At 41.9% G+C, this 27,063-nt stretch overlaps 2 protein-coding genes across 7 annotated transcripts in view; one reads left to right on the top strand and one right to left on the bottom strand.

Moving 5' to 3' along the window:
* The window catches only part of LOC309339323 (uncharacterized protein), an 80,344-nt gene that overhangs the window by 12,854 nt on the left and 40,427 nt on the right, over positions 1–27,063 (top strand). The gene's annotated exons all lie outside the window — the stretch shown is intronic.
* The window catches only part of MACROD2 (mono-ADP ribosylhydrolase 2), a 997,401-nt gene continuing 976,002 nt past the window's right edge, over positions 5,665–27,063 (bottom strand). For 3 of the 4 annotated variants that reach the window (XM_081857241.1, XM_081857240.1, XM_081857243.1), the window contains 3 exons: positions 24,303–24,389; positions 15,796–15,864; positions 5,665–10,382 (listed from right to left, as the gene is read on the bottom strand). In XM_081857241.1, the coding sequence (XP_081713367.1) occupies positions 15,803–15,864; positions 24,303–24,389 (149 nt within the window). In that variant the 3' untranslated portion in view covers positions 5,665–10,382; positions 15,796–15,802. The remainder of the gene's footprint in view (positions 10,383–15,795; positions 15,865–24,302; positions 24,390–27,063) is intronic. The other variant, XM_081857242.1, reaches the window with a different exon arrangement.

Genomic DNA, 27,063 nt, shown 5'->3' with positions numbered 1-27,063 from the left:
AGCATGTTTGTGATTTCAGACATTATCATTGAACTCATTAGCACCACTTCAATGCATAGTACAGCAGAAGGAGACGGCTGGCTTTGTTCAGTTACATGCTTAGCAGAGGAAACCAGAATTTGTCTGCTAAATCCAGGCTAGCAGGCAGGGGGTAGAGATGGATCTATGCTCCTTTGCCATGTATTTATAGCAGGCATAGGCAAACTCGGCCCTCCAGATGTTTTGGGACCACAACTCCCATCATCCCTATTGTAATGGTTTCTAAGGGGTTGCTCGTGCATAAGCAGGTACCTATCTCCCTGGCTGGGTGCAAACACCTGGCTGGGCTGCCAAAGTGAACCTCATCTGTCCGGACCGCCACTCACCTGTGGCTGACTCAGTCGCTGGCAGAATCCGTCAGTGGGCGTTTCTTAAACTTCTTCCAGCAAAGAAGCTCTTTGACGCCTAGTCTCCGCCTACCCTCTCTGCGTGAAAGCCTTCTGCGCAGGGAGGGCGTGGGCAACAGAGGACCCCTACTCTCCCCGCTGGTCCCAGGCAAGGAGTCATGGGACCGCCTCGCCACTTCCCCCACCTGCCCCCCTTCTCCACTGGTGCTACGCTGATTCTCTTCCCCAGAAGATGGGCTGCTTCTCCCAATCCCTGGACGCTCTCTGGAATCCCTCTGGCTTTTGCGCTCTCCCTCCAGTACTGATGGCAGTTCCCTGACACCTATCTAACAGGACCAGTGGTCAGGGATGGTGGGAGTTGTAGTCCCAAAACATCTGGAGGGCCGAATTTGCCTTTGCCTGATTTATAGTATTAAATGCCTACACGGCCTTCCAACAAGGATAGGGTTAGGGTGACTCAGACTTTAGGAGAAGGCTATGAGATGCAGATGAAGTTGGAGATCCATCCCAAATCCTATTGTTTGTGTAATCAAAAGATTTCTTCAGTGACGAGTAGTTTGCTGTTTTTGCAGAATCAATGGTTGTGAATATATCAGAAATCTTTCCTCAGGTCATGTGTTGATCAAGGCTTGAGGCCAACCAAGCTTTATCTCAGCCACCAAGAGTCTCTGCCATTATGCTTGCCATAGGGGCAATCTCCATAGGGGAAGAACCCTGGGATTGAGGATTAGGCAGTTGGAGGAACAGGAACAGGCAAATCTGTCAGTTTCAATACATTCAGTTTCTCATTTTCCTCATCACAATTTCCATGCTCCACATTCTGCAGCAATATTTGGGCATTGTCTTTTAGGGGAAAAAATGTCAGTGCAAATTTCTCTAGGCAAAGCAATTTCCCCTAATATGAGAGATGCACTGTTATGTGCACTTTGCCCTCTTACATGCATTTTTTGGTAAGCATTACTTGGCTGGAGAACCGCATTGCAAAATTTAGAGATGTACACATTTTGAAGGTTGGCTGTGCTTTGGATTGTGAATTGTTTTGGAAAGTGCAATTTTTGATAAGTCTGCCTTTAAATTAGTCAAATCCCTACTGAGGACTTTTGAGCCTGTCTTCCATGATTTGGCATTATGTACAAATCACTGGGTATTCTAACTACCTGCCTCCCCAAGTCATTTTATCTGTTTGGGGTGGACAGCACAGATAGTTGAGAGCAAGTCTCATTGAAATCAGTGGAAGTTGCTTTTCGCTAAATACGTAGAGGATCTGGTTGCAAGTGAGTGAACACTGCTAGCAGGGGGTCAGGGAAAACAATAGGAACAACATCTTGGAATCCTGGGGATTGTTGTCGAGCAAGGGTGCTGAGAATTCTCTGCTAGTCTATGGCTAGCAGTCTATGGCAGATAGTCTATGGCTTTCCCTTTCCTTTTCCTAGAACTACAACTCCCTGGACAGCTTGGGGTGAGGAAGTGGCGATTTTTGAATACGTACAGTCAGAAATGTTCACACAGATAGTGGCAGAGGATAGATGGGAAAATAAATGCCAAAGAATCACAAATAAATGGGCATTTTACAGGAACTGGATAGAAAGAGGGGAAGCCAACCCTAACATACAAGCTCTAATGAACAGACTGTGTATATGGATAAAGATATGAAGAAGGAAGGCCTGACCGGGGGTGGGAGGGCTGGAGTGGGGAGGGAGGAGAAGGGAAAAAAAAGTAAACCGGATGGTATTTTGAATTGATTTTGTTATGTAAGCCTTTTTTCCAGAAACCATATATATTAATGTTATGTAGTTAGGCATTGTAGTATGAGTTAATTTTGTTCTGTATTCTTTGTTTTAAAGAATATATATAATAATGTTATGTTATTAAGCAAATTTAATAAAACAGGAAATAAAGAAGGGAAAAAAGGAAGTGGCGATTAAGCCAGTTGAACTAGTGATGTCTATATAAGCTACATGTTGCTATTGCTACCCTTCACCCAAATTCTGGGAGCTTGTGTTCTGAAAAACAAGCAAGGACTAAGTTCACCTGCAGATGGTCACTGTGTTGCAGGAGGGATTCAAGTGTGCACTGGAGCCCAATATTTGTGCAATTAAAAGTGCATAAAATTGTTCTGTCACCTCAATGCTACTTAAAAAATAACAGCAGCTTTCTGCACTTAGGTGAGGAAATGCCCTGAAAAGTGTGGGATAGACAAACAACTAAGGGAAAGACATATAAACACCCCACAAGCAACCCACGATGAATGCTCATTGTCATATAACCACCCCACAAACAAATCACAACAAAGACTCCACAAAGATTTGGCGTAATTGAGTAATGAGCAGAACAGCTGCAATTATTTAAATGAATAGGTTACTTGATAATCTTAGAAATGGATTGAAAAGGGCCAGTGAAACCTGACATTGCTAGTTGAGAGGCTATTTGTCCCAAGTGTTTATGTTGAAGCAGAATTCGGATTTGGTCTCGCTACCAAAAGCAGCAGATTTTAATTTGGAAAGTAATAGGCAGCAGCTACCACTGTACAAAAGCAATCAGGCATCGCATGTCATGTAGCCATCCCAGCTGGATGTCTATGCAGCAATATCAGAAGTGCTAAATGTATCCTATGACCTTTTGCTCCTGCTCTCGGGCTCCCCATTTGGATGTATTTATTTTTCTGCAAAACAAACCACTCCATGCCTCTCATGTAGTGCGATCGTGAAAATCTAACTTTTGCCTGTATCCCCTGCACCCTGCCCCTTCCACTAAAGATGGGTTTAAAAATAGCTGGGGATTTATGTGCGCCTCAAACCAAACCTGAAAAGTACAAACTCAACACCTTATTTGTGGTATAGGGTGGTATATATATTCAGTCAACAAGGAAGGAAGGAAGGAAGGAAGGAAGGAAGGAAGGAAGGAAGGAAGGAAGGATTGGGTGGAGCTGTCAAGGGTAGTTGCAGGCAACACATGGGATGAATGGAAGAATTTTTGACTGTTGAATTGTTCTTACTCTGGGCTTTTAAACAGAGAGACAAGAACCACAATGGCAGAAGGCTAGAAAAGGTAGAGTCTTCTTTACCAGCATTATCTCATTGAGGAAAAACAGCTAAGGAGCACTTTCGATGCTCAACAAACCTCATCTCAATTCTGGAGTGGCTGTAGAACCAAGCTCTCATTGTATAATTTTCATTTAGCAAAGTAGATATGGCCTCCTATCGTTTTTGTCCTCTCCCCTGCCCCCCAGCTGTACTCATGCACATTTGTCAGGCAAGCGGACCAGGATGGGATTTCTAAGGGGAAGAAGAAAACTACCCACCCGAGCTGGAGGATCAGAATAACAATGGAGTCTTAAAATTATCATTGCACTCAAAACAGGGTAGCTGCGTTGATAATTTTAAGACTCCATTGTTATTCTGATACTCCAGTTCGGGTGGGTAGTTTTCTTCTTCCCCTTGGAAATCCCATCCTGGTCCGCTTGCCCAAGTATTTTGATTCAGAGCTGTTTTGGCTGAATGGTTTTACTTATGGAAATACTTGGGTTCCCTGTGCAGCTTGTTTGGCTTTCGTGGAAACGGCTTGCTTTAGACAGCACACTGTGAAATCTGCCGTATGTGAGGTTAGAGCAAAAAAACAACTCCAGCCAGGTTCTTATAACAATTTTGCCTCCCAAATTTGATGTGCAGGAAATTCTTGTCATTGCCCATCAGCAGTAAGCAGGTGGATGTCTTTTTGCATCTGTGTTGAATGTGTTTGGATGTCTGGTGCTGTTTTCTTGCTGGCACGTAGATGTATGTGTGGCAGCCTCCTTCATTGCTTGGAGGAGCTACAGTTCAATGGCAGAGCATCCGCTCTTGCACAAATATGGTCCCAAGTTCTAAATCCCAGACAGATCTCCCCGGACAGAGCCACCGTCTGTCAGTGTTAACCAGAATGAACTTCAGCGCTTCTCAAGCTTGCATCTTCAGTCGTTGTTGGACTACAGTTCCCATCATCCCGTGCTATCAGAACCAGTGGTCAGGGATGATGGGTATTGTAGTCTCACAAGAGCTGGACACCTAAGTTTGAGAAACACTGATGGATTAATGGTCTGACTTGGTTTAAGACAGCTTCCTATGTTACACCTTTTTAGATCATGTTTGTGTGGCTGTGTTAGGGCTTGCCGATCAGAAGGTCAGCAGTTCGAATCCCCACGGTGGGGTGAGCTCCCATTGTTCAGTCCCAGCTCCTGCCCACCTAGCACTTCGAAAGCACGTCAAAGTGCAAGTAGATAAATAGGTACCGCTCCGGCAGGAAGGTAAATGGCGTTTCCGTGCGCTGCTCTGGTTCGCCAGAAGCGGCTTAGTCATGTTGGCCACATGACCCAGAAGCATGTCTGCGGACAAACGCTGGCTCCCTCAGCCTATAGAGCGAGATGAGCGCTGCAACCCCAGAGTTGTCCGCGACTGGACTTAATGGACCTGTACCTTTAACTTACCTTTCTCTTATGACTAAAAAACAGGGAAATGTTGGGCTACTATATTTGAGAAATTCTGGGGCCTCTGCTTTGGAACTAGGCCCATCAACTACTAGATATGGGCTTGTTGCACGTTTTATACTTCATAGTGTAGAGCATGGCATACTGACAATCCTACAGCTACCTTCTTTTTCCAGCCCCCTTGAGAAGGCATACTTCCCTTGGCTTACGTGAGAATTGAGTTGGCAAGTAACAAGCATCATTGGAGAATGTGTGGGATAAACATTGCCACTGGTAATTTTTCAAGAGCTCATAACTCTTTGGCATGTGCTCTTTCTCAGGATATGTGCCTCCCACCTGCCCTTCATGCAGACAAAGGAAACAAGCAAACCACCAACCATAAAACAAAATTTGAGCTGATTCAGGCAGCTGTCAAAGCACTTTGGGATGAGGCAGGCTGTTTCCTGAAGCATTGAACTGGTGTCTGAACCAGTTCTTGTGATTGGTGCACACACTTCTGTGTTGGTATAGATTCAGATATTTCAGCAATACTTTTGATGATCTCAGGGTGAGAGTGTATTGTTGGTGAAAGCAGCTATACTAAGGCCAGAACTTTCAAGAGTGGTGAGAATTTTGTGCATCAGGATTCATATTTAAATAATGTTCTCTATAGCTTTTGCAATATTTTTTGATATTTGAATAATCTCCAAACATCATGAACACTCTTTCTTCAGGGAAAACATCAATGACAATGTGGATAGGACTAAACTCAATGTTAAATAGCACAGAGCCCATGGAACACACATTTTGCAAATATGGGAGGAACACAAGCAATTCAGCTTCATCCTCAGAACAAGTTTTATTCTGATTTTGTTTTTCACAAACATTTTAGTATGAAGGCATCATTTGTTAGAGTTTTCAGTTATGTATGGCACAGACAAAAGGAAAAGAACAGATTCATCAGCAAGTCCAGCATTTAAATGTCAGATTAACAAAAGAGGCTTGTGTTAACCCTATTTAGCAGTCTATATTAGAAGATATTTTGCAAGCAAGAGACTACATTTATTTGCATTGAAGTAAAAACATATTTTTGATCAAGAAAATTACATTTTTTTTCTGACTTTCTTTATATCACAAATGTCAGGGTAAGGCAAATCCTTGATGAATTGTATGATAAAAATCCTATTTCCCAAGAAAATATATCCAACATATTTTGCTAACTTTGTCATTTTAAAAGCAAAGCGAACATGCACTGCATATAGAGAAATGTCTTCTTTGAAATCAAGTGCATAAGCAGAACAGTGTTAATTCACAAAAGAGGCTTTTCAGTGCTTCAGGGAGAGATTTACAGTTAGCTGCAGTGAATAGTATGCGGTCCAATATTAGAGAAAGTAATGTCCCAGACATCTCATCTGTAAACTTTTTATGAAAAGGAAACTTGTCAATCATCAGAACAGTTGCTAGCATAGAGTCTCCCCCCTCAGTGTAGAAATGAGGACATGAAAAGGACACCTAGGAACAATAACGTTAAGATAATAGTTTTTGGATGCAAACACAAGTAATATAGGGCCTCTGTTCTCCATGTGCAAAGTATTGTGAAGGCAGTCAGGATGGGGGGCGGTATATCTTTTAGATGTCAGTAAAACTTGGTGTTAATGTAAGAGTTCACACATTTTAATATCTTCTATAGAGCCTACTGTGCATGTGTTTCTCTAAGCTCTAACAGAATCTACTCAGGCTGTATTAAGAGTGTTCTGTGTGCAGCGGTAGCTGAGAAAATGGGAATTGTATTATTGCCTGCATTATTTAGTTTAAAAACGCCCACCCGCCTGATCCGAAAGCACATACAGCCCTACAGTCCCAAATGAGAAAATCGTAAGTCACAAGAGTCAAATCTGACACCAGACTGTTGCGATTTAATCGACCTTCCCCACCTTTGCCGTCTGAGATTCTGTGTTTGCTTCACACTTCGTGATAGCATCCTGAGGCAAAACTTTCAGAAAGAAGCACCACTGTTAAGGAGGACCAAGGTTAAGTGGAAATGGCAATGAAATTACTGCCATGTGCAATGGGGGCGGGGGGCAGATAGGCTCCAGTCCAAGTATTTTGGTAGTTAATTATGTCACGCACCTCTCCATTTTCAGTAGAAGCTCAAACAGCTTTTCGTGTCTCTGCATATTTTTCTACATTCCTCTATTGTCTAGCCTGGTCCCCTTTTTGTCTGCTCCTTTCTAAAACTTAATCACAATGCTGCCTGAGGGGATTTAGATGCCAGTAGGCTTTGGTTCTCCACTACATACAGAGATGAGGCTTTTTGGAGGAATAATTTGCTGCTGCTGTGCACTGGCCCAGTTGGATCTTCATGTTCACAGATACCACCTACAGGCACACTCGCCAAGCAGCACCAAACATATGGCTAAGGGTGGAGGCAGGAGGCATAGTCTGGATTTAACCCCGTGCACCTCCAAGCTCATGTCCAGCTGTGATATTTTCTGTAGAATCTACTGTGTGTACTTCTAACTAAGCTCTTTAAAATAGACTACTTAGCCTGCATAAGCATGTGCCTGTATAGCACAGCCAAAAGAAAACAGGAAACTATATTATTGCGTGCACATTGCTTATTTTCAAAAACACACGGGGAGGAATTCAGCTTCACTTTTCCATTTGTTCTGCCAGGAACCTACCGGATAGAACCATCTCCCCTATCTCCCCCCAGGGGTTCTCCTGAACCCCCCACAACCAATTCAAGGGGTGCTTGGTGGGGCATGGGAAACCTCACTGCACAAGCAGAGGTTCTTGTGCATGGCTTCCACTGATGGGACTCCTTAGTCGAATCTCACCCATACAACTTTACAATCCCATATGGAAAAAAATTGGCTCACATGATGTAACATTCCAAATTATGGCTTACTGGGCTTCTGGAGAGTTCACAGTTGCTCTATCATTTATTATTGAATTTATATACTGCTTTGTTCCTCTCCACTCTCTTTTTTACTGCCACGTCATGCAGAGCTAAGCCAAAGTTTGGCTGAGCATATCAACTCGACTGAGGGCTCGTCCACACTTCTGAGGTTTCCCCCCTTTGCCTCTCTCCTTTCCTGGGGGAAAACCTGCTCCTTGGTGCTAAATTGGAGGCAACGTCAATCTGGAGAAAATCCAAATTGCCATTTGCTCCAATTGAGCATAAAGAATGGTTTTCCCTAGAGGAAGGCGGCAGCAGGGCAGGAAGTGTGGATAAGTAGTGAGACGCATGTGGATAAGTAGTGATACTAAAGGGTATCATTTAGGTAGCCCCATGTGTTGTGTGTGGGATTTTTACAAAGCCCCACCACCTCAAATTGGATCAAATTGGGCAAAGTAATCCATTCTCTGAAGGCTGCTTCCACATGCAGATTGCTTCTGCTTATTTGGGGTGTGTCTTGTGACATATAGCTTGCTAGTCCTTCGATCACAGTACGTGGAATCTACCAGAAATGATAAATCAACACAAGGAGAAGGGAGGTGGGGCAGAAAACATAAAAAAAGATACTTCTGATTCCAGTTAGCAGGAATGGAAAAGAAGGAGGCACAGGAGCTCCACAGGTATAATGGGAGACTAAAATACATTCTTACTAAGTATAGCAAAATATCAGACGACATGGATTTAAATGTAACCCATACAATTTATTATACAGGGAACCTAGGTTCATATTAATGCTGATTCCAGATGGGGAAAAAATCTTACTTTCTGGACATCACCGCAACAGATGGTTGAAAATGACAGGTGAAATTAGCAATAGACGATGCCATGTTTTCATAGCACAGTGTTTCTTCCCCCTGCCCATACATTGGCAACACAACTATAGATCACAATGGAAACAGCAGCCTTGGCTTGGCAACCCACCTCCGTGGCATGCGGTAAACTAATTCATATTTCCTTATACAATTGTGGAAGCTTAAAATATGTTTACTACTTTGTTACAAATTCAAGTTGGCAAAACTGGAAGAAAAAGAGTAGGGCTGATAGATTTTAGCTTAATTTCATACACGCACACCCTACACCTTTATTGTTTGGGGTTGTTGCTGTTGTTTTGAAAATCCCTAAAATTATTTTAGGACTGTGGAGGATGGTGTCTATGCATAATAAGTTAAACCAGAATCTCATAATGTAAAAACATTCCTCTAATTGTTTTTAACAGCAGTTGGAAAATAGTTTTCAGAATATCAAACCATGGACTCATGCTGTGTGTTCTTTCAATCTTGCAAGTAGGGTATCATTTTAATTTACAGTGTGGTTGAAAAATGAATGTAAAATTCTTGTTTTTAAGTCGAGCACAGCATTTGCGAGCAGAACAGATGACATATGGTACAACATTCGTCACCAAATAACTGTTAATTGCATTTTTATGTATTAAAAAGTGTGCATATGCAGTTGAAAATATAACAAGAGTTGACAAGAAATTGTTAAAGCCAGAAGCCACATTTTATAATGTGCTAGATGCAGAATATCAGCTCTCCCTCTCATCAGCGGGCACCAAAAGTGATAGCAATGTTCCGTATCTTAACTGACCATTACTAGATAATAAAATATTGGGCCATGTGGCAACACAACTGGGGTACAAAAATGTTTCACGCCGTAAGTAGTTTAGCAAAGGATTTGCTAACTATGGAAATTGATTGTCATATGAAAAGTCAAGTTAGTCTAGAAACTCCATAGCCTATGTCTCTTTTTTTTGCCCATGAGTAACCTCATACATCTATGAAGGATAACCTAAAATGCACCCGACAGCCAATTCAGTTGCCACCAGCCCACTACATGAAGTGTACTGAAAAACACAGGAGTAGCAATGCTTGCAAGCCTCTTATCAGATGGATTGGCTCAATCATAGGGAGAATCTCCATATGGAAATATTTTCCAACCTCTGGTTTGCATAAGGCTACCTGCAGGCAACTTCAACAACACCAGAAATGTTTGTTTGAGCAGATTCCACATGGGAGCAGTAATATCTGACACAAGGGTCCTGAAATCTCCATTCACACGCCTCTATGCATTTCTAGTTCTTATACTTTCCCCGCTGCCCATAGAAAAGTATAACAAGCCGAACACTACGAGGCACTGGCCTTGACAGGCTGACAAGTACCAGTATGGCAAAGGATACGAACATTCCCCGAGACCTCTGAGGATTTCTAACACCGTTTAAAGGTCATTCGCACATGTTGCCTTGAAGAGGTATTAGAGCTGAGAAATAATATTTAGGGCGTGTGTGTGTGCGGACATATTCTGCAGAGGGGCTTAGATTTTCAAAAGAAGATGAAAAACATACAGGGTCGAAGCAAAGAAGATTGAACCAGGACATTGTAACCAAAGTAGAGAAGCGTCATGTTGTGTACTGAACAAAACGAAACAAAGACGAGAAATGAATGTAAAGGATCCTTGTCCTTAGTCCCCCTCCCCCCACCCCGCACTCTCCTTGATGTGCTGTTGTCTGCTAGTCATAAAGTTGTCATATAGTGCACCAGTGACTGCAGTTCTTGTTCCACTCTCCTCTCCTCTTCTCTTCTTCTCTCATCATGGTCGTCTGCAGGGATGGAAATAATAATAATAATGATAATAATAATAATAATTTATTTATACCCCACCCATCTGGTTGGGTTTCCTCAGCCACTCTGGGCGGCTTCCAGCAGAACACTAAAATACAAAAACCTATTAAACATTAAAAGCTTCCCTAAACAGGCCTGCCTTCAGATGTCTTCTAAAAGTTTGGTAGTTATTTTTCTCTTTGACATCTGGTGGGAGGGCATTCCACAGGGCGGGTGCCACTACCAAGAAGGCCCTCTGCCTGGTTCCCTGTAACTTGGCTTTTTGCAGCGAGGGAACAGCCAGAAGGCCCTCGGTGCTGGACCTCAGTGTCTGGGTAGAATGATGGGGGTAGAGACGCTCCTTCAGATATACTGGACCGAGGCCGTTTAGGGCTTTAAAGGTCAGCACCAACACTTTGAATTGTGCTAGGAAACGTACTGGAAAGAAAACAACTCATCATGAAATTACTGTAATGTCACAGAACTCTACAGGACCACCGACGACATACTTTTACCTGTGTTTTCGGAAGGCTACTTCTGACATTACATTTTAGTAGTCCTGGCTTTGCAAATATGTGGAGGAAAAACTGAGGAGCAGCTGCCTCCTGGACCCTTCTGTTTGGTGGTTTGGCTCTGGCCTGCATTCTGCACCATCAAACTTTCCGGCTTAACTTAAGGATTTCTAATTTTGGAACTGGGGCATAAGCTTTTTCCATATACAGTAGTACCTCGGGTTAAGTCCTTAATTCGTTCCGGAGGTCTGTATTTAACCTGAAATTGTTCTTAACCTGAAGCACCACTTTAGCTAATGGGGCCTCCCACTGCTGCCACGCCGCCGGAGCATGATTTCTGTTCTCATCCTGAATAGAGGTACTATTTCTGGGTTAGTGGAGTCTGTAACCTGAAGCGTATGTAACATGAAGCGTATGTAACCCAAGGTACCACTGTAGTTTTCAGGTTGTATGCTATTCACTAAGAAGTTACCGGAACATCTTCTCACCTCTCTGCAAACTTGGTGCAAACAAATCGGGATGGATGCTCAATAAGTAGCAAGTTCAAGTAAAGAGTTAAAAAACATTAACAAAAAAAGTCCTAAGCGTGCACCAACAGCAGCCAGCTTTGTCTTATGAATGCCGGTCACACAGGTGCATCAGTGGGACAAATTGTAATTAATTGTAATCGGGTTGCACCGTTTTTGTGGGTGGAGATGCTTGTCTCGCAGTGAAATGAGCATGGCAGTGAGCTAGTAGATGCATATTACAAATGCGGTATTTGCTATCCTTTGTGACATCCATATTTTTAACCACCAGCATTACCATGAACTATTGCACTTAATTATGAGGATGTTAGAAACTGATTATCACAGAGTAATTAAATGGTGAGCTTGCATCCAAAGCATTATTAGCATCAGTTATTAATTTTGAATCACCTTGAATTATCTTCGTGGTGCATCATAAAGCTTATGCTTCCTTTTTTTGATTAGCTTTGTGGGAACTGAAAGGAAGAGAGTGATCTCATCTACTTAGAACGTGTGTTTCTAGCCGTCACAAAGTTCTAATCTTTTGCCTACTTGCTATTTTTAAAAGCTTCTGCGGGCGAAAGTGGAAGGACTCTGAGAAACATCGCATAATGATATAAATATGAATTAGAGATAATTTTTTGTTTTGTTTTTTTTAAAAAAAGGCTTATTCAATTAGTGATTCCTTATAGTTTCTTTAGTGCAGATGACAAAAGCTTTTTGATCAGACAAGGCGATAACACTAGACTCTGTAAAAGGTCTGCAGTGAAAGGGATTATTTGTTCTGAAGTTCTGAGCTTTTTCTCTGCATATACGGCCATACCTGGCTGGGTTCCTCTCTCTCTCCTCCTCCAGGCTTCTTTGCTATTACGTTATCTTTTATTATAAGTAAGTAATTATACTGCTTCATGTTTGGTTAAGTATTATTTTATCCTATCTTCCATCTCTTCAACTCACTACCCTGCATGAGTTTCTCATATATTTTATCCGTGTCCTTCATTCCCCCAATTTCTTGTTACATGTATATTATCTTTTCACTACTTTGTCAATATCTATCTCATCTTAAGATTCCAAAGTATAAATGAGCCTTTCGGCTGAAAAGACAGCACCTTTGTGCATGCCCTGTCTCTTAAATAGAGTTTCCTGTTTCAGCCAAACTGGGAAATTGTGGCTAAGGGCCTCAGAACAAACAAGAATATTAAGCCAACCTCCAACCATGGCTGTGTTAAACTAACTGTGTTAAACTACAGTTAGTAGAAAGCTTTCTGGCTTTTTTGTGTGGCTCACATGAGGAGAGGAGGGAAGAACCTGTTTGTGTGGCCAAAAGATGGCATTCGTACCTCAGCTTATTAAACCAAGATAGGAGTGTCTGTACTTTTGTCCATTCTTTCCTTTGTTTTGAATAAACATTTATTTAAAATATCTGCATTTATACGTGTGCACAAGTTGCTCGACCTTCTAGTGGAGACTTTAAGGCAGCAATCCTACCTGAAAATAGTTCCTATTAAACTCAGTGAGACTTATTTCTTAGCCTATATGCACTGTAAACAAAGTTTCACTTACAATATAAAAATAAATCAATTGTGGTTGCCGTCTCTGCAACCCTGGTCAAGTCTATCTAGCCATGGCTAATACATGAAGTACTGCGGTACAAGAGTAGGTTAAGTTTTGAATGATTGCTCCCACCTTCTGCAAATCAGATATTTTTATTTCCACGAGAATTAAACATACAAAGATTCGATGGAATTGGTTAATAACTTTCTTTTTTCTTTTTATTTCTTTTTTGCTTGTTAATTCCACCTGATATCTCCTAATGCATATATTTGTGGGGAAAATAAATAATTCAATTCACTACTCAGTGAAGAAGAGTGTCTTTCCATTTAGATGAAAGCAATTTATAGAAACTAGTTATATTTTCCTGCTCAATGGAGGTCATAGCCTTTCAAACTATTTCTAAAATGGCAAGCACTTGATAGCTTTATTTTTAGTATATAAATGCCGAGAGAGAGAATGAAAATGAATTAGATGGTGAAACTGAAAAAAAGAATTTCAATGTAGCATTTTAATTGTTATGCTGTGTGTGGCCTCCCCTCCTTTTTGCCTGACAACTTTTTAAACGGAGGCTATAGCAGGGCCCTATTTCTTTCTCCCATCTGCAGCACTGCAGTATATTGTCAATATACTGACAAGGACAAAAAGGTACACATAGTAATAAGATGCTTTGAAAATCTCTGTGACAGAACTGCCACTGTTACAAAGCTTCTATATTTGGTTTTTCAGATACACAAAATCCCATTATGGGTGTAAATAACACATCACGGTCTATATGATATTGGTATCTTGTAACAAGCATTACAAAAGAATGGTAGAAACGGATTTGTTTCTCTCTCTCTGTGTGTGTAGTACCCATCTTCCAAAGTGCTCTCAAAACTGCATTTTATAATTAGGGTGTGACAGGAATTTGTCTTATTTCAGCAATCCACAGGTTGTTGTTTTTCTATCTAGGAATGCAGCTGATATGTGTGTGCCAATATTTGTGAGTAATTATTATTATTTTATTTATTCTGTAACCAAACTCTGAATTGGCACATCTTTTAGGGTATATATATATAGCAGGACAGTTCAAAAGCCAGTCTACTGCAAAGATTAATTCTAGCCAGTATGTACCGTATTTTTCGCTCCATAGGGTACACCGGACCATAGGGTAGACCTAGTTTTTAGGGGGGGAATAAAGGGGGGAATTATTTCCTCCCCCCAGGTCCAGGAGCGGCAGCAAGATTGCACGCAACTTCGCCACCGCTCCCGGAGCTTGCGGGGCTGGGGGCCGGGGCCGGGGAAGCCCGAGCTTCCCCCAGCCCCCAGAACAGGCAGCTTTCTGCAAGCCTTCCGAGCACAGCGGGAACTCCCGCCGCGCTCAGAAGGCTTGCGGATGGCTGCCTGAAGCCCGGCAAGTGCAGTGGGAGTTGGCGCAGTGCTCGCCAGGCTTCAGGCTGCAGGCTGCAGGCTGCTTTCCGCAAGCCTGCATTCGCCCCATAGGACGCACACACATTTCCCCTTCATTTTTGGAGGGGGAAAAGTGCATCCTATAGAGCGAAAAATACGGTATTGCTTATCATCTTCCTAAACTGTAATTCAACATGCTCATTCTGCAGTGCTATTTTTCTAGAAAAACTTCACCATGAACATTTCCCTTGTTCTCTTAAAATGGCAATGGCATACACCTAAGAGATGCTGGAACAGAGTTCCTCTGAGTTCCAGCTTTAAAAAGGTCATCATTCTTAATTGCTCACATTGCTTTTGCTGGAGTTTTGTTGGTCTAATACACACACACACATGTTGTGAACCTCCCTGTGATCTTCAGATGAAGGATGGTATACAAATAAATAAAATATACATATCTAAGGGGTTGCCAAGCTTTTGGGGCTGTAGGGCATGTCAACCGAGGAAACAGACACAGGCACAACACAACCTATTCTGTTGGCAACAATAGAATGCTTCTTTCAAGAATAAACTGAGCAAGAAGCAGGTGGAGGAAATCCTGTGGGTTCAAGCAAATGTCTCAGGGGTCCCACCTTGGTGACCACAGAATACATCCTCTCTTGGGATGTCATCCAGAACGCTGTTACCAGATTTATTTGGCAACTAATTTCCATTTTTAATATATATATTTTTAAAAATTGTATGTAGGTCACATTGTTGTAATTCTAGACACGCTTAACTTGGAATTTGTCCTATTAAACCGAATGTCTTCTGAGAGGACATGTGTAGGATTTCATGGTTAATCATAGACCACTTTAGCCCCCTTCCCTTTACATTTCTGTATATACAGTAATATATAGAGAGATGATCACTCATTTTCATGGGTAGGATATTATAAAGATCAGACACAGTAGTGGCATATCTGCTGTAGCAGAATCTCTCCCCACCCCTTTTGCATGTAAAGTGATGTCATGGCCAATTCAGAAAAAGCATATTTTCCTTCATCACATAGATAAATGGAAGGTGAATCTGGCATGACTCTGAAACAACTAGCAGCTGTGTCTGAAATGGTGGCAGCTCTTTTCTTTTTTTTCCAATTCTCTGCAAACATGAAAATGGTTGCAGCTGTAAAGTTTGGTTCACACCAGTTATTTACTCAGATACTCATATAATGGAGTTCTGTTGCCCATACATATCTTCAGCCCTTGACAGCTGGGACTGAATGTGTGATTGGCACATATACAATCTCCTGAATTTTAGAATTCTGGAATGTAAGTGTGATTCATGCTCTTTTTCTTTTGTTTTTCTTGGTTTCTACAGGCTCAAAACTTGCAGAAAGACTATACATGAATCATACATGAGCCAGCTAATGAAAAGAAAAAATGACGACAGAAAAGAAAAGTGAATTGACTTACCTACAAATTAATTGTCTGTCTGGGTTTCTGTAGGTTCATCTGTGTCTTCAGCCTGACTATTCATTTCAACTACAAATTAAATAGTAGTAAGATTATACTTTTGCACATTTTTATTAGCACTAGTAACTGAACTATATCCTTATTTTCAGAGCAATCCATTGCATTTCCAAACATCAATATGTAATACAAATTCATCTGAACTGCTAGCACTTCTATGAGAAGTTCCACACCTCAAAGCCCAATTCCACTTTCTTTAAATAGGAATGTTGCTATAATTGCTGTGAATCTGGTACCCTCCAACCCCCAATTTGAAATACCACCTTTGATATTATCACTAATGTTATTTGGTGCAATTTTTACATGAAGAATATTCAGATGTTGCAATGTTTTCATTTCCAATCTCACAAGATTGGGAGAATCCAATAGCTGCATCACAGCAGGACCTGATAGGCAAAACAGTATTTATCAAGCACTACAGTCAAATGCTATATAATGCAGGTCCAGGCAGCAAGTATGCTTCTCACTTTATTTCCTTTATTCTTCATGAGTCTGACTACTGAAGAAATGCTCTGAGACACAGGCCACAGAGCCCTACACAGGGATGATTCTCTGAGCTGCTACTCTCTGCAGAAGAATTTGCACAGGCACCCAAGACATGCTGTTGTTATTATTTTTCCTTACTCCATTAATATCTCACAATGGGTTACAGCAATTTTAATACAATTAAAATAGAATTTTAAAAACAAATTACAGTCACAGGAATAGGGTGGCTCCTATATACCGTATTTTTCTGTTTATAAGACAGAATTTTTGGGACTCAAAATTAAGAAAATGTACTATGCACTACCCAGCTAAACTATTAAAAATTTTAAAAGATGATGCTGTTAAGGTGCTACACTCAATATGCCAGCAAGTTTGGAAAACTCAGCAGTGGCCAAAGGATTGGAGAAGATCAGTCTACATCCCAATCCCAAAGAAGGGAAGTGCCAAAGAATGTTCCAAATACCGCACAATTGCACTCATTTCACACGCTAGTAAGGTTATGCTTAAAATTCTACAAGGCAGGCTTAAGCAGTATGTGGACCGAGAACTCCCAGAAGTGCAAGCTGGATTTCAAAGGGGCAGAGGAACCAGAGACCAAATTGCAAACATGCGCTGGATTATGGAGAAAGCTAGAGAGTTCCAGAAAAATTCTACTTCTGTTTCATTGACTATGCAAAAGCCTTTGACTGTGTCGACCACAGCAAACTATGGCAAGTTCTTAAAGAAACGGGAGTGCCTGATCACCTCATCTGTCTCCTGAGAAATCTCTATGTGGGACAAGAAGCTACAGTTAGAATTGGATATAGAATAACTTTTTGGTTCAAAATTGGGAAAGGAGTACAGCAAGGCTGTATATTGTCTCCCTGCTTATTTAACTTATATGCAGAATTCATCATGCGAAAGGCTGGGCTGGATTAATCCCATGCCAGAATTAAGATTGCCGGAAGAAATATCAACAACCTCAGATATGCAGATGACACAACCTTGATGGCAGAAAGTGAGAAGGAATTAAAGAACCTTTTAATGAGGGTGAAAGAGGAGAGCGCAAAATATGGTCTGAAGCTCAATATAAAAAAAATGAAGATCATGGCCACTGGGCCCATCACCTCCTGGCAAATAGAAGGGGAAGAAATGGAGGCAGTGAGAGATTTTACTTTCTTGGGCTCCATGATCACTGCAGGTGGTGACAGCAGTCACAAAATTAAAAGATGCCTGCTTCTTGGGAGAAAAGCAATGACAAACCTAAACAGCATCTTAAAAAGCAGAGACATCACCTTGACGACAAAGGTCCATATAGCTAAAGCTATGATTTTCCCAGTAGTGATGTATGGAAGTGAGAGCTGGAGCATAAAGAAGGCTGATTGCCGAAGAATTGATGCTTTTGAATTATGGTGCTGGAGGAGACTCTTGAGAGTCCCATGGACTGCAAGAAGATCAAACCTATCAATTCTGAAGGAAATCAGCCCTGAGTGCTCACTTGAAGAACAGATCCTGAAGCTGAGGCTCCAATACTTTGGCCACCTCATGAGAAGAGAATACCCCCTGGAAAAGACCCTGATGTTGGGAAAGATGGAGGGCACAAGGAGAAGGGGACGACAGAGGATGAGATGGTTGGACAGTGTTCTCGAAGCTACCAGCATGAGTAGCTGCCTCTACTGAGGGAGGCAGTAGAAGACAGGAGTGCCTGGCGTGCTCTGGTCCATGAGGTCACAAAGAATCGGACACGACTAAACGACTAAACAACAACAACTATGCACTATCCATGTATAAGACAACACTTTATTTTAAACTTCAAAAATGTAGGAAAAAAATAGTCTTATACACAGAAAACTACGGTACAGTGGTGCCTCGCAAGACGAAATTAATTCGTTCCGCGAGTCTCTTCGTCTTGCGGTTTTTTCGTCTTGCGAAGCAAGCCCATTGACGGCTTAGCGGATTAGCGCTATTAGCGGCTTAGCGGCTATTAGTGGCTTAGCGGCTAAGCGGCTATTAGCGGCTTAGCGGCTTAGAAAAAGGGGGAGAGGAAAAAAACTCGCAAGAACTCGCAAGACGTTTTCGTCTTGGGAAGCAAGCCCATAGGGAATTTCGTCTTGTGAAGCACCTCAAAAGACGGAAAACTCTTTCGTCTAGCGAGTTTTTCGTCTTGCGAGGCGTTCGTCTTGCGGGGCACCACTGTATATATCATTCATGGGCCAGGGAAAGAGGTGTGTCTTCAACATACAACAAAAACTACAGAATGAAGGTGCTGGATGCACCTCGGTGGAGAAGGAGTTTCACAACTTAGGAGCTGCCAAAGAGAATACCATCTCCCAGTCTTCCGACTGCACCAGAGCTCCTGAGGGTGGTGGAACTGCCAAGAGGGCTCACACTGCTGATCTTAAAAGTGGAGAGGGTGTGAACAGAAATAGGTGATCTTTCAAACAATTGCAGCCTAAGCCATTTCGGGCTTTTTAAACACTAATGTGTTTGAATTCGGCCATGCAACTCTTTCAATTTGGAACTGGGTTTCTAAATGGAACCCCAGTCAGCAATGTGACGATTGCCTTTTTGGACCAGTTGCAAGTTTCTTTCAAGGCCAGCCCCACACAGAGTGCATTGCAATAATCCAGTCTTGGAAGTTCCCAGGCACGGCGGCAGCAGCTTTAAATGGTGTTGCCTGTCCACATTATTGACAGTGACCAGAAAAAATAGAGAATAGGGAGCTGGGCATTTAATTGGATTGAGTCATTTAATGGGATGATTGATTGATGTACGATGGTGGGGAAGAATGAGTTGATTTTCTTTTGCTTCATTGCGAATCAGGTTTTGTTTTTTGAAAAGTTGAATTTTTTAGCTCATTTTCATTTTTAATTATTTTGCTTGAATTTAGTCCTTTACTATGGATTTTCCTTGCATTTTTTTGCAGCTGATTTTTCTTTGGCAATGTTTATTTTGATACTGACAAGGATGCTCTATTTTGTTTGGTTTTATAGAATGTGGAAATTCTCTCCTTTTTGTTTTGGTATTTGCTGTGTTTTTAAGATGTTTTAACCTATGTTGTAAACCGCATTAGAGTTTTGTTTAACTACGAGCAGTATATAACTGGTCCAAATAAAAACAAACAAGCAAAGAAAGAAAGAAAGAAAGAAAGAAAGAAAGAAAGAAAGAAGTTGGATGCCATACATATCCAGGCAAGGATATAAACTGGGTTTGGCCTTCAAATAAAATTTCATACACCTTTCATACAGAAAGGTGTCTATCCACTCAAATCTCTTTTCCAATGGGAACTGGAGATGTGCATCATTAGCCGGACAGGGAACTCATGGGCAAGAGAAAGTTTCTATTCAGAGATGACTGGCAGAATCCGAGACCAGGACAAAGAGACAGTGGAAGAAGATTGGAAGAAGTTCAAAGACTATCTTAATAAACATTATAAAATTAATGAAGGCTAAAAAGATATGGGTTTAAAAATTAGTGGTTTGCAGGGGCGTTGATTAAGGAAAAAGAATAGAATTAATAAAAACTATGGGAAATATGGGAATGGATTTGCTGATAAGATAAATGAGATTAGAATACAGAAGGGGGAGGTGTGAGGAGGTCGGTGAAATTAGGTTTAGAAAATAAGGTTTGAATTTATACTTGTTTTTGATCTGTTTGTTTGTTGGTTTATGTTTTTATTGTTTTTTGTGTCTATATGTGTTCATTTAAAACTTTAATAAATATCATTTAAAAAAAAAAAAAGAGAAAGTTTCTATTAAGGCAGTCCAAGAAGACATTAGTCATTTCCATCAACCATAGTTATGTATGGTCCTGTCTTATTTTCAATAGCTGGGAATGGGGATAAATCCCCTTCAATGAGAGACACAGACCAAAACAAACCTGAACTAACACAACATGGCTGAAATCTGATTCTGCAGTCACACCAGTCAATTATCTGCTTTGGTGTTGTGGGCAGTTTCTACTCATATGCCAAGCAAACAGAAAGGGATCGAAATTAAAAAGGAACCTGAGCTCTAACCTTTCTATAGTTCAGGCTTCTTTTATATATAATGTCCTAAACCTCAGCTCCCTCACCATAATGCCTATTGTTGCGGTTTTGCAAAAGCAACAAATGCAGTTATTACAATACAGTTATTTGCCATTAGAAAGAACCAAAGACTGTAAATGGACTGTAAAACAGATAAGAGAAACATATGGTCTCTGAGATTTTAGTACTTCTGAATATACTTTCACAGCCTTTCTTCTGATTTGTTCCTGCAGGATTGAATGAGACCTTTCATAAGCTTTAATAACTTGTCCCTATAAAAGTCTCTGGAAGAAGCTGTTTTGGTACATCCATTGCTGATACTGGGAGTTTCCCTGGAAAGCTCTTGTGTGAAAGTTGTGTGATATTGCCTGAAAGAAATGCACACCTGAATGAAAGTTTAAAAATAAAGGAGAGAAAAAAATGTAAATATGCTGGTCATATGCTATGAAGCATGCCTGCTTCTGACTCACTCTTGTTATATCAATACACCTGCAAAGAGTCTGTTGAATTGCTTGCGAATTGTTCATCTGTATTCAACTTTCAAACTTGTCAGGTTGTGTGTGGCTGCAATACTAAACCTTTTACCAGTGGTGCACAGACTTTGTTCAAGGCTTAAATAATACTGCACACTCTATAGATATGTGAAAAAATAAGTGCTGCATCAACATGGTCCTCAGAGTCCAGAATAAGCCCAACTTTTCCTCCTGCCAAATGTTCCACCAAACTTAAATCAAGGCAACGCTCACATAGAAACCTTGCTGCAGCTGCTGGCCTGATACTTGATGGTGCTGTTCTATTAAATTTCCCTTAATGAAATATCTAATTTGGATTGAACCCATTCATTCATTTTTTATTTGTTCTACAGATTTAAAGGGGGAAGGTGTGCTTTCCCAACCCTAAATCTGTGGCATAAGTTAGAATACATGGGAGATGCAACCTCGGAGGGCAACAAATGTCTCCTTAGAACACATTCAAAAGTGAAACATGCGTCTTTCTTTCTGCGGATTTTATTACAAAGAGGGCTACTGCAGTAATCTTTCATGAAATTTCTTAGCTTTCCATGGACAGCCAATCTCAACTACATGGAATATTTTCAATACAAGAAAAGAACTTCTCCCGTATAAAAAGTATTATAATTAATGGGTTAATAATACTTTGAGGCTCTCTTTGAGGCCCCTTTGCAGCTGCCGATTCTTCTTGCCTTTGCTGTCTGCCACTGTTCTACAAAAATGGAAGCAGGGACAGAGTGGGCAGACGTATTCAGATGGCCACTTGAGCATCATGTAAAGGGGGGGAAATGCATTGCCGAAAAAAGAGGGGACAGTATGAATGCATATTTTAGAAGTAGTTGCTGTTCCTTAAATAGAAATGCAAGGGACACGGGTGGCGCTGTGGGTTTAACCACAGAGCCTAGGACTTGCCGATCAGAAGGTCGGCGGTTCGAATCCCCGCGACGGGGTGAGCTCCCGTTGCTCGGTCCCTGCTCCTGCCAACCTAGCAGTTTGAAAGCACATCAAAGTGCAAGTAGATAAATAGGTACTGCTTTGGCAGGAAGGTAAACGGCGTTTCTGTGCGCTGCTCTGGTTCGCCAGAAGCAGTTTAGTCATGCTGGCCACATGACCCGGAAGCTGTATGCAGGCTCCCTAGGCCAATAAAGCGAGATGAGCACCACAGTTGGTCACGACTGGACCTAATGATCAGGGGTACCTTTACCTTTAAATAGAAATGCAATACAGCTCACTACAGTGGGGAAGACAGTGACCAGTTAACCAGTGTACCTGCTAACTGCTGATGGGCAATTCAAGTCCCCTGATTTCCCCTCTTTATGCTATCATAGACTGGAGAGCCTGTAAAACAGAGGACTTATTTTAATAGAGGACTGCTGCAAAGTAGGACCTACAGATGCCCTAATGTTGGTGGCCGTTCCTCCTTGCTGCAGTTAACCACAATCCTGTGTCAGGATTGGCTCCATGTGGAGAGGGGTGCAAGTGGAGCCAAAGCAGCAGCCACCGTTCAGCAACAAAAGAAAAAGGAGGAGGAGGAGAATAAGAAGAGGAGTTTGGATTTGATATCCGGCTTTGATACCCTAAGGAGTCTCTAACATCCTCCCTCCCTTCCTCACAACAAACACTATGTGATGTGAGTGAGGCTGAGAGACTTCAGAGAAGTGTGACTAGCCCAAGGTCGCCCAGCAGCTGCATGTGGAGGAGCGGAGACGCGAACCCGGTTCCCCAGATTACAGATCTATCGCTCTTAACCACTACACCACACTGGAGGAACAACAGGAGGAAACCTTCACTTTCCTCGCTACCCATGTAAATGGTAGCTTTGTCTTTGGAAGGGCACATTTGCTACCGAGGGTTTGAAAGGCAAAGAGCCCCTGGGGTCATGCTTCCCTTCTTCAGAGTTGCATCCCACGTGCAGCTTGCAATGGCTATCTTAGATCCCTAGGAGACAACTATACTTCTGAAGTATATAAGCAATAAATATACAGATAGATTTCAGGACCATGACAAAGTTTGATGCATGGTGTGTAAAATATGTTTAAAGGTAAAGGGACCCCTGACCATTAGGTCCAGTCGTGGCCGACTCTGGGGTTGCGGCGCATCTCAATTTACTGGCTGAGGGAGCCGGCGCATCTCAATTTACTGGCTGAGGGAGCCGGCGTACAGCTTCCGGGTCATGTGGCCAGCATGACTAAGCCGCTTCTGGCAAACCAGAGCAGCGCACGGAAACGCCGTTTACTTTCCCGCTGGAGCGGTACCTATTTATCTACTTGCACTTTGACGTGCTTTCGAACTGCTAGGTTGGCAGGAGCAGGGACCGAGCAACAGGAGCTCACCCCGTCGCAGGCATTCGAACCACCGACCTTCTGATCGGCAAGTCCTAGGCTCTGTGGTTTAACCCACAGCACCACCCGCATCCCGTAAAATATGTTTGCGTACACCAAATGCAATAAAGCACAATAGTAATCATGCAAGTCACCATTCATGCTCAGGAGCAGCTTGAAATACAACCTCCCCCCCAAATGTATTTTTTGTAACGTATTTAGATGAATCACGCTCAAAATGCAACTACTCAAATTAAATGAAAACTTAGTTATGTCTAAGCCAAAAGAAACTGGGTAAGACAAATATGTGGTTTAACATGTTGAGTTGCCGTGTTCAAGCTTTGGATATCTGCAGCACCACGGAAAATGTGTGTGTGCTGTTAGGGGCTGAGGAGAAATGTTCTTCAACTGGGATAATAGCCAAGAATAGACTTCTGGGTGTGTTTTATTCCAATATATATTTTAAGAGCTTGGAAACTACCTATGACATGCAGCAAAAGGACAATCCACCTGTGTTTACAACAAGCATTTATAATGCACATATCTCTGTAAGACAGAACCTCAAACTGACTAAACGGCCCAAAGGTGTTTGGAATGAGCTAACTGAAATGTATGTGTGTGAGTGAGAGAGAAGAGAGAGACTCTGTTTAGAGATATGGTTGACAGAAAGGAATGATGACATTCTCTAAATTCAAACGCAGCTAATTTTAATCCTTATCCTCTAATAGTGGCTGACTTATTTTCAAAGCGCACCAGGAGACTGTGGAGCTGGGAGGGAAGAGAGAACAAAAACACGAAATGCTTTTGTCTGCTCGTGCATATTTTCCTCTACGGCTGTGCAATGGAGTTCTTGGCATGGGCATGTCAGAGCTACAATCCTAGGCTTGACTGGTCATGCATTAAGTCCCATTGAAATTACAGTTGCGTAACTGATGGCAGTGCAGCATTCCTTGTGGCTAGCAATTAGTGCTGCCAAGCCGTTGCACAACCCAGGCTTTTAGTAGGCTACCTTTGAAGACTTGATGATATCATATTCTACCTGCGCATCAAAGGGTGAACTGTAATGCAGCCTTCACTCGTCTGAATGTGCCATTTATCTGGCAACAGCAAAGCTATTTGGAAACTTACTGTCATTACTTGAAATGTTTTCTGTATCACAGGGACCTTCGGGTTGCACCGGCTCTGCAGTATGTTTCCCTTTCTCTTCTCCTGCTCCTTTAGAAATGACAAAAGGGGGGGGGGGACAACATGCAGAGTATTTGATTAATGTATCATTCACAGACGGAGTGTCCATTATTTTCTAGTCATAACACAGCTTTATGAATGTTACGATAGTGGTAGCCATTCAAAGAAAGGGCAAAGGTTTCTCTGAAAAGCGATAGCGAGGGAGGCATGGCTTTTTTAAAAAAGAATTACTTCAAAGCTGTTTCAGGATTGTGCTCTTTTGTTAAGTGGGACTGTTAAAACCTATGGTGCAGTATGGACTTTCCTCTGGGCTGCCTGACTTTCTCTTCTCTGATCCTTTCTGAAGAATCTCCTCCTTGCAAAATATAGTATGGGATGGGCCCCAATCACATATTTAAACCTTTCCTCTAAGGGACAGAGTTAAAACTGATGCTCTTGGAGAGCCTGCACACTGAGCACTCATACAGAGACTAGAATTTAAATTTCGGAAAATGTAGATGGCAGACCCTCAAGATTTTTATTTTTTTGGCGCCTTGAGGCTGGCTGGGAAGCTCTGAGTGAACCTCCCAACAATGCTAAATTTGAAACATACAGGGAAAGGGCCCTTTTCTGTTTTATACTCTGTTCTTTTAGATTTCCACCGTTCAGGATTTCTGAGAGACCAATTGTTAGCTAATTTCCATGATGGCACTTCCGTATTTTGTGGCAACTATAAAGCTTGTGATGCCTACCCTGTGGCTGAGTTATAGAAATCAAGCAATTGGTTGCTAGGCAATCAGCAGAATTTGGAGAGAGGGGATGCAGGGACCGAGCATTTCAAAATGTAACACCTTAAGCACAAATCATCTATCTTTTCTACAGGTGGGACAGAAAAATTGCTCAGGGTCACTCAACTCAATGGCAGCAAGCTTTTGTTGGTTGTTGGGATCTACCTGTCTCGAGAGACAATGGAGAGCATCTCTGGGGTAGGGACAGAGTCAAAATACATGATACAATTCTGTCATTAAAAAAGACACCCCACACCTTTGCTCCAAGGAACTCAGTGAAGTGCACACTGTTTTCTCATCTACCAATTCAATTTTATCTTGCTAACAACCCTGTGAAGTAGGTGAAGCCATGGGAATGATTAACCCAAGGTCACTCGGGGAACTTTAGGACTGCATGGGAATTTGAAACCAAGACTGTCAGAGCAATCTCATTATTAAAGGTAAAGGGACCCTTGACCATTAGGTGCAGTCATGACCGACTCTGGGGTTGCGGCGCTCATCTCACTTTATTGGCCGAGGGAGCCGGCGTACAGCTTCCTGGTCATATGGCCAGCATGACTAAGCCACTTCTGGAGAACCAGAGCAGCACACGGAAACAACGTTTACCTTCCCGCCGGAGTGGTACCTATTTATCTACTTGCACTTTGAGGTGCTTTCGAACTGCTAGGTTGGCAGGGAGCTCACCCCGTCGCAAGGATTCGAACCGCCAACCTTCTGATTGGCAAGTCCTAGGCTCTGCGGTTTAACCCACAGCGCCACCCATGTCCCATCTCATTATTAGTAGTCTTCTAATAAATAAACTTGAGACAGCAGCAACAAAATCCTGAAATTCTCTGATTTTTTAATATATATTTTTTAGAAATCTTGCAGTGATTTTATTTTTGTAACATATTCCTTCATCTTGTTTTTTTTTATTGTTCTTCTTCTCGACCCCCTGCTAAATTGCATAAAAACATCTTTGTGTTCAGACTTTCCCTGTCAGTGAACTTCTGGAATGACAACTTGGCATGCATGTTAAAATTTCAAGACTTCTCCTGAGAATTCTGTAGAGCAAAGGAGGTTTTCCCTTGGTGTTTGTTAGACACCAATGGGCCTAAACTTCCCAAGCACTTGACTCATCACTGTCGTTCACACTTGACAGATACAACTGTGTCACTCTATTGTTGAATCATCTGTATATTTTCTGAAGCATCTGTCAAGTTCAAGCACACATTTAAAATCACCCACTGAGTTTTCATTGGTTTTTAAGATATATGTATATTTGTTAGTTACCTTTGTGGCATAAATTCTCTAGCTGATGTGAAAACCATTGAAGTGGTTTGATTAGTATGAAACTATTAATTGGCCATGACTGAAAATAATAAAAAAATATGAAAGTGCTCAGTTTCTTTATACATTTTTAAAAGCTCAGGAAAAGAATGCTTAGAAGTGCTTTATAAAAATAACCATCTTGCAGTAGGGGGGAGCTGTCAGGTTTCAGCTGTTTGATACTGAGGCTCCCTCAAATATCTAACGTACGTATGTTTGGGATATATGATAAATATCCACACCACATCCCTGCCTGACAACTGATGCCTCACAGTTCTGTGGCAGCTTTCTTTGAGATGCTGCCTGTTAACCAAGCAAACTTGGCATGATGTGACAGGTAAGCGCCTCAGCTCCCCAATTTCGCTCCCGTTCAGGGATATCTAGGCATCCTGATGTTGTCAGGACTAAAGAGGCTCATGTGAAGTTCATAAGCATTGCCTCAAGATTGCCCATTAGCTAGTCAGCATAACTGGCTTCTCTTCAACCAAATGAACTTTTTTTCTGCTTCCTGCACTTGTGACCCAGGTAGCAGCAAGGTGCTCGGATAGAGCCAATGGTTATGAATTGCGGCACATAAATGTTGTTGTTAGTGCCGGTATGCCAGCTACCACTGGGCGAGAGGGACTGGC

This window comes from Podarcis erhardii (genome assembly GCF_964252035.2).
Source record: "Podarcis erhardii genome assembly, chromosome: 3".
Taxonomy (NCBI): Eukaryota; Metazoa; Chordata; class Lepidosauria; order Squamata; family Lacertidae; genus Podarcis; species Podarcis erhardii.
The sequence above is the reverse complement of the archived record's forward strand: the minus strand, read 5'-3'. Positions and strand labels throughout refer to the sequence as shown.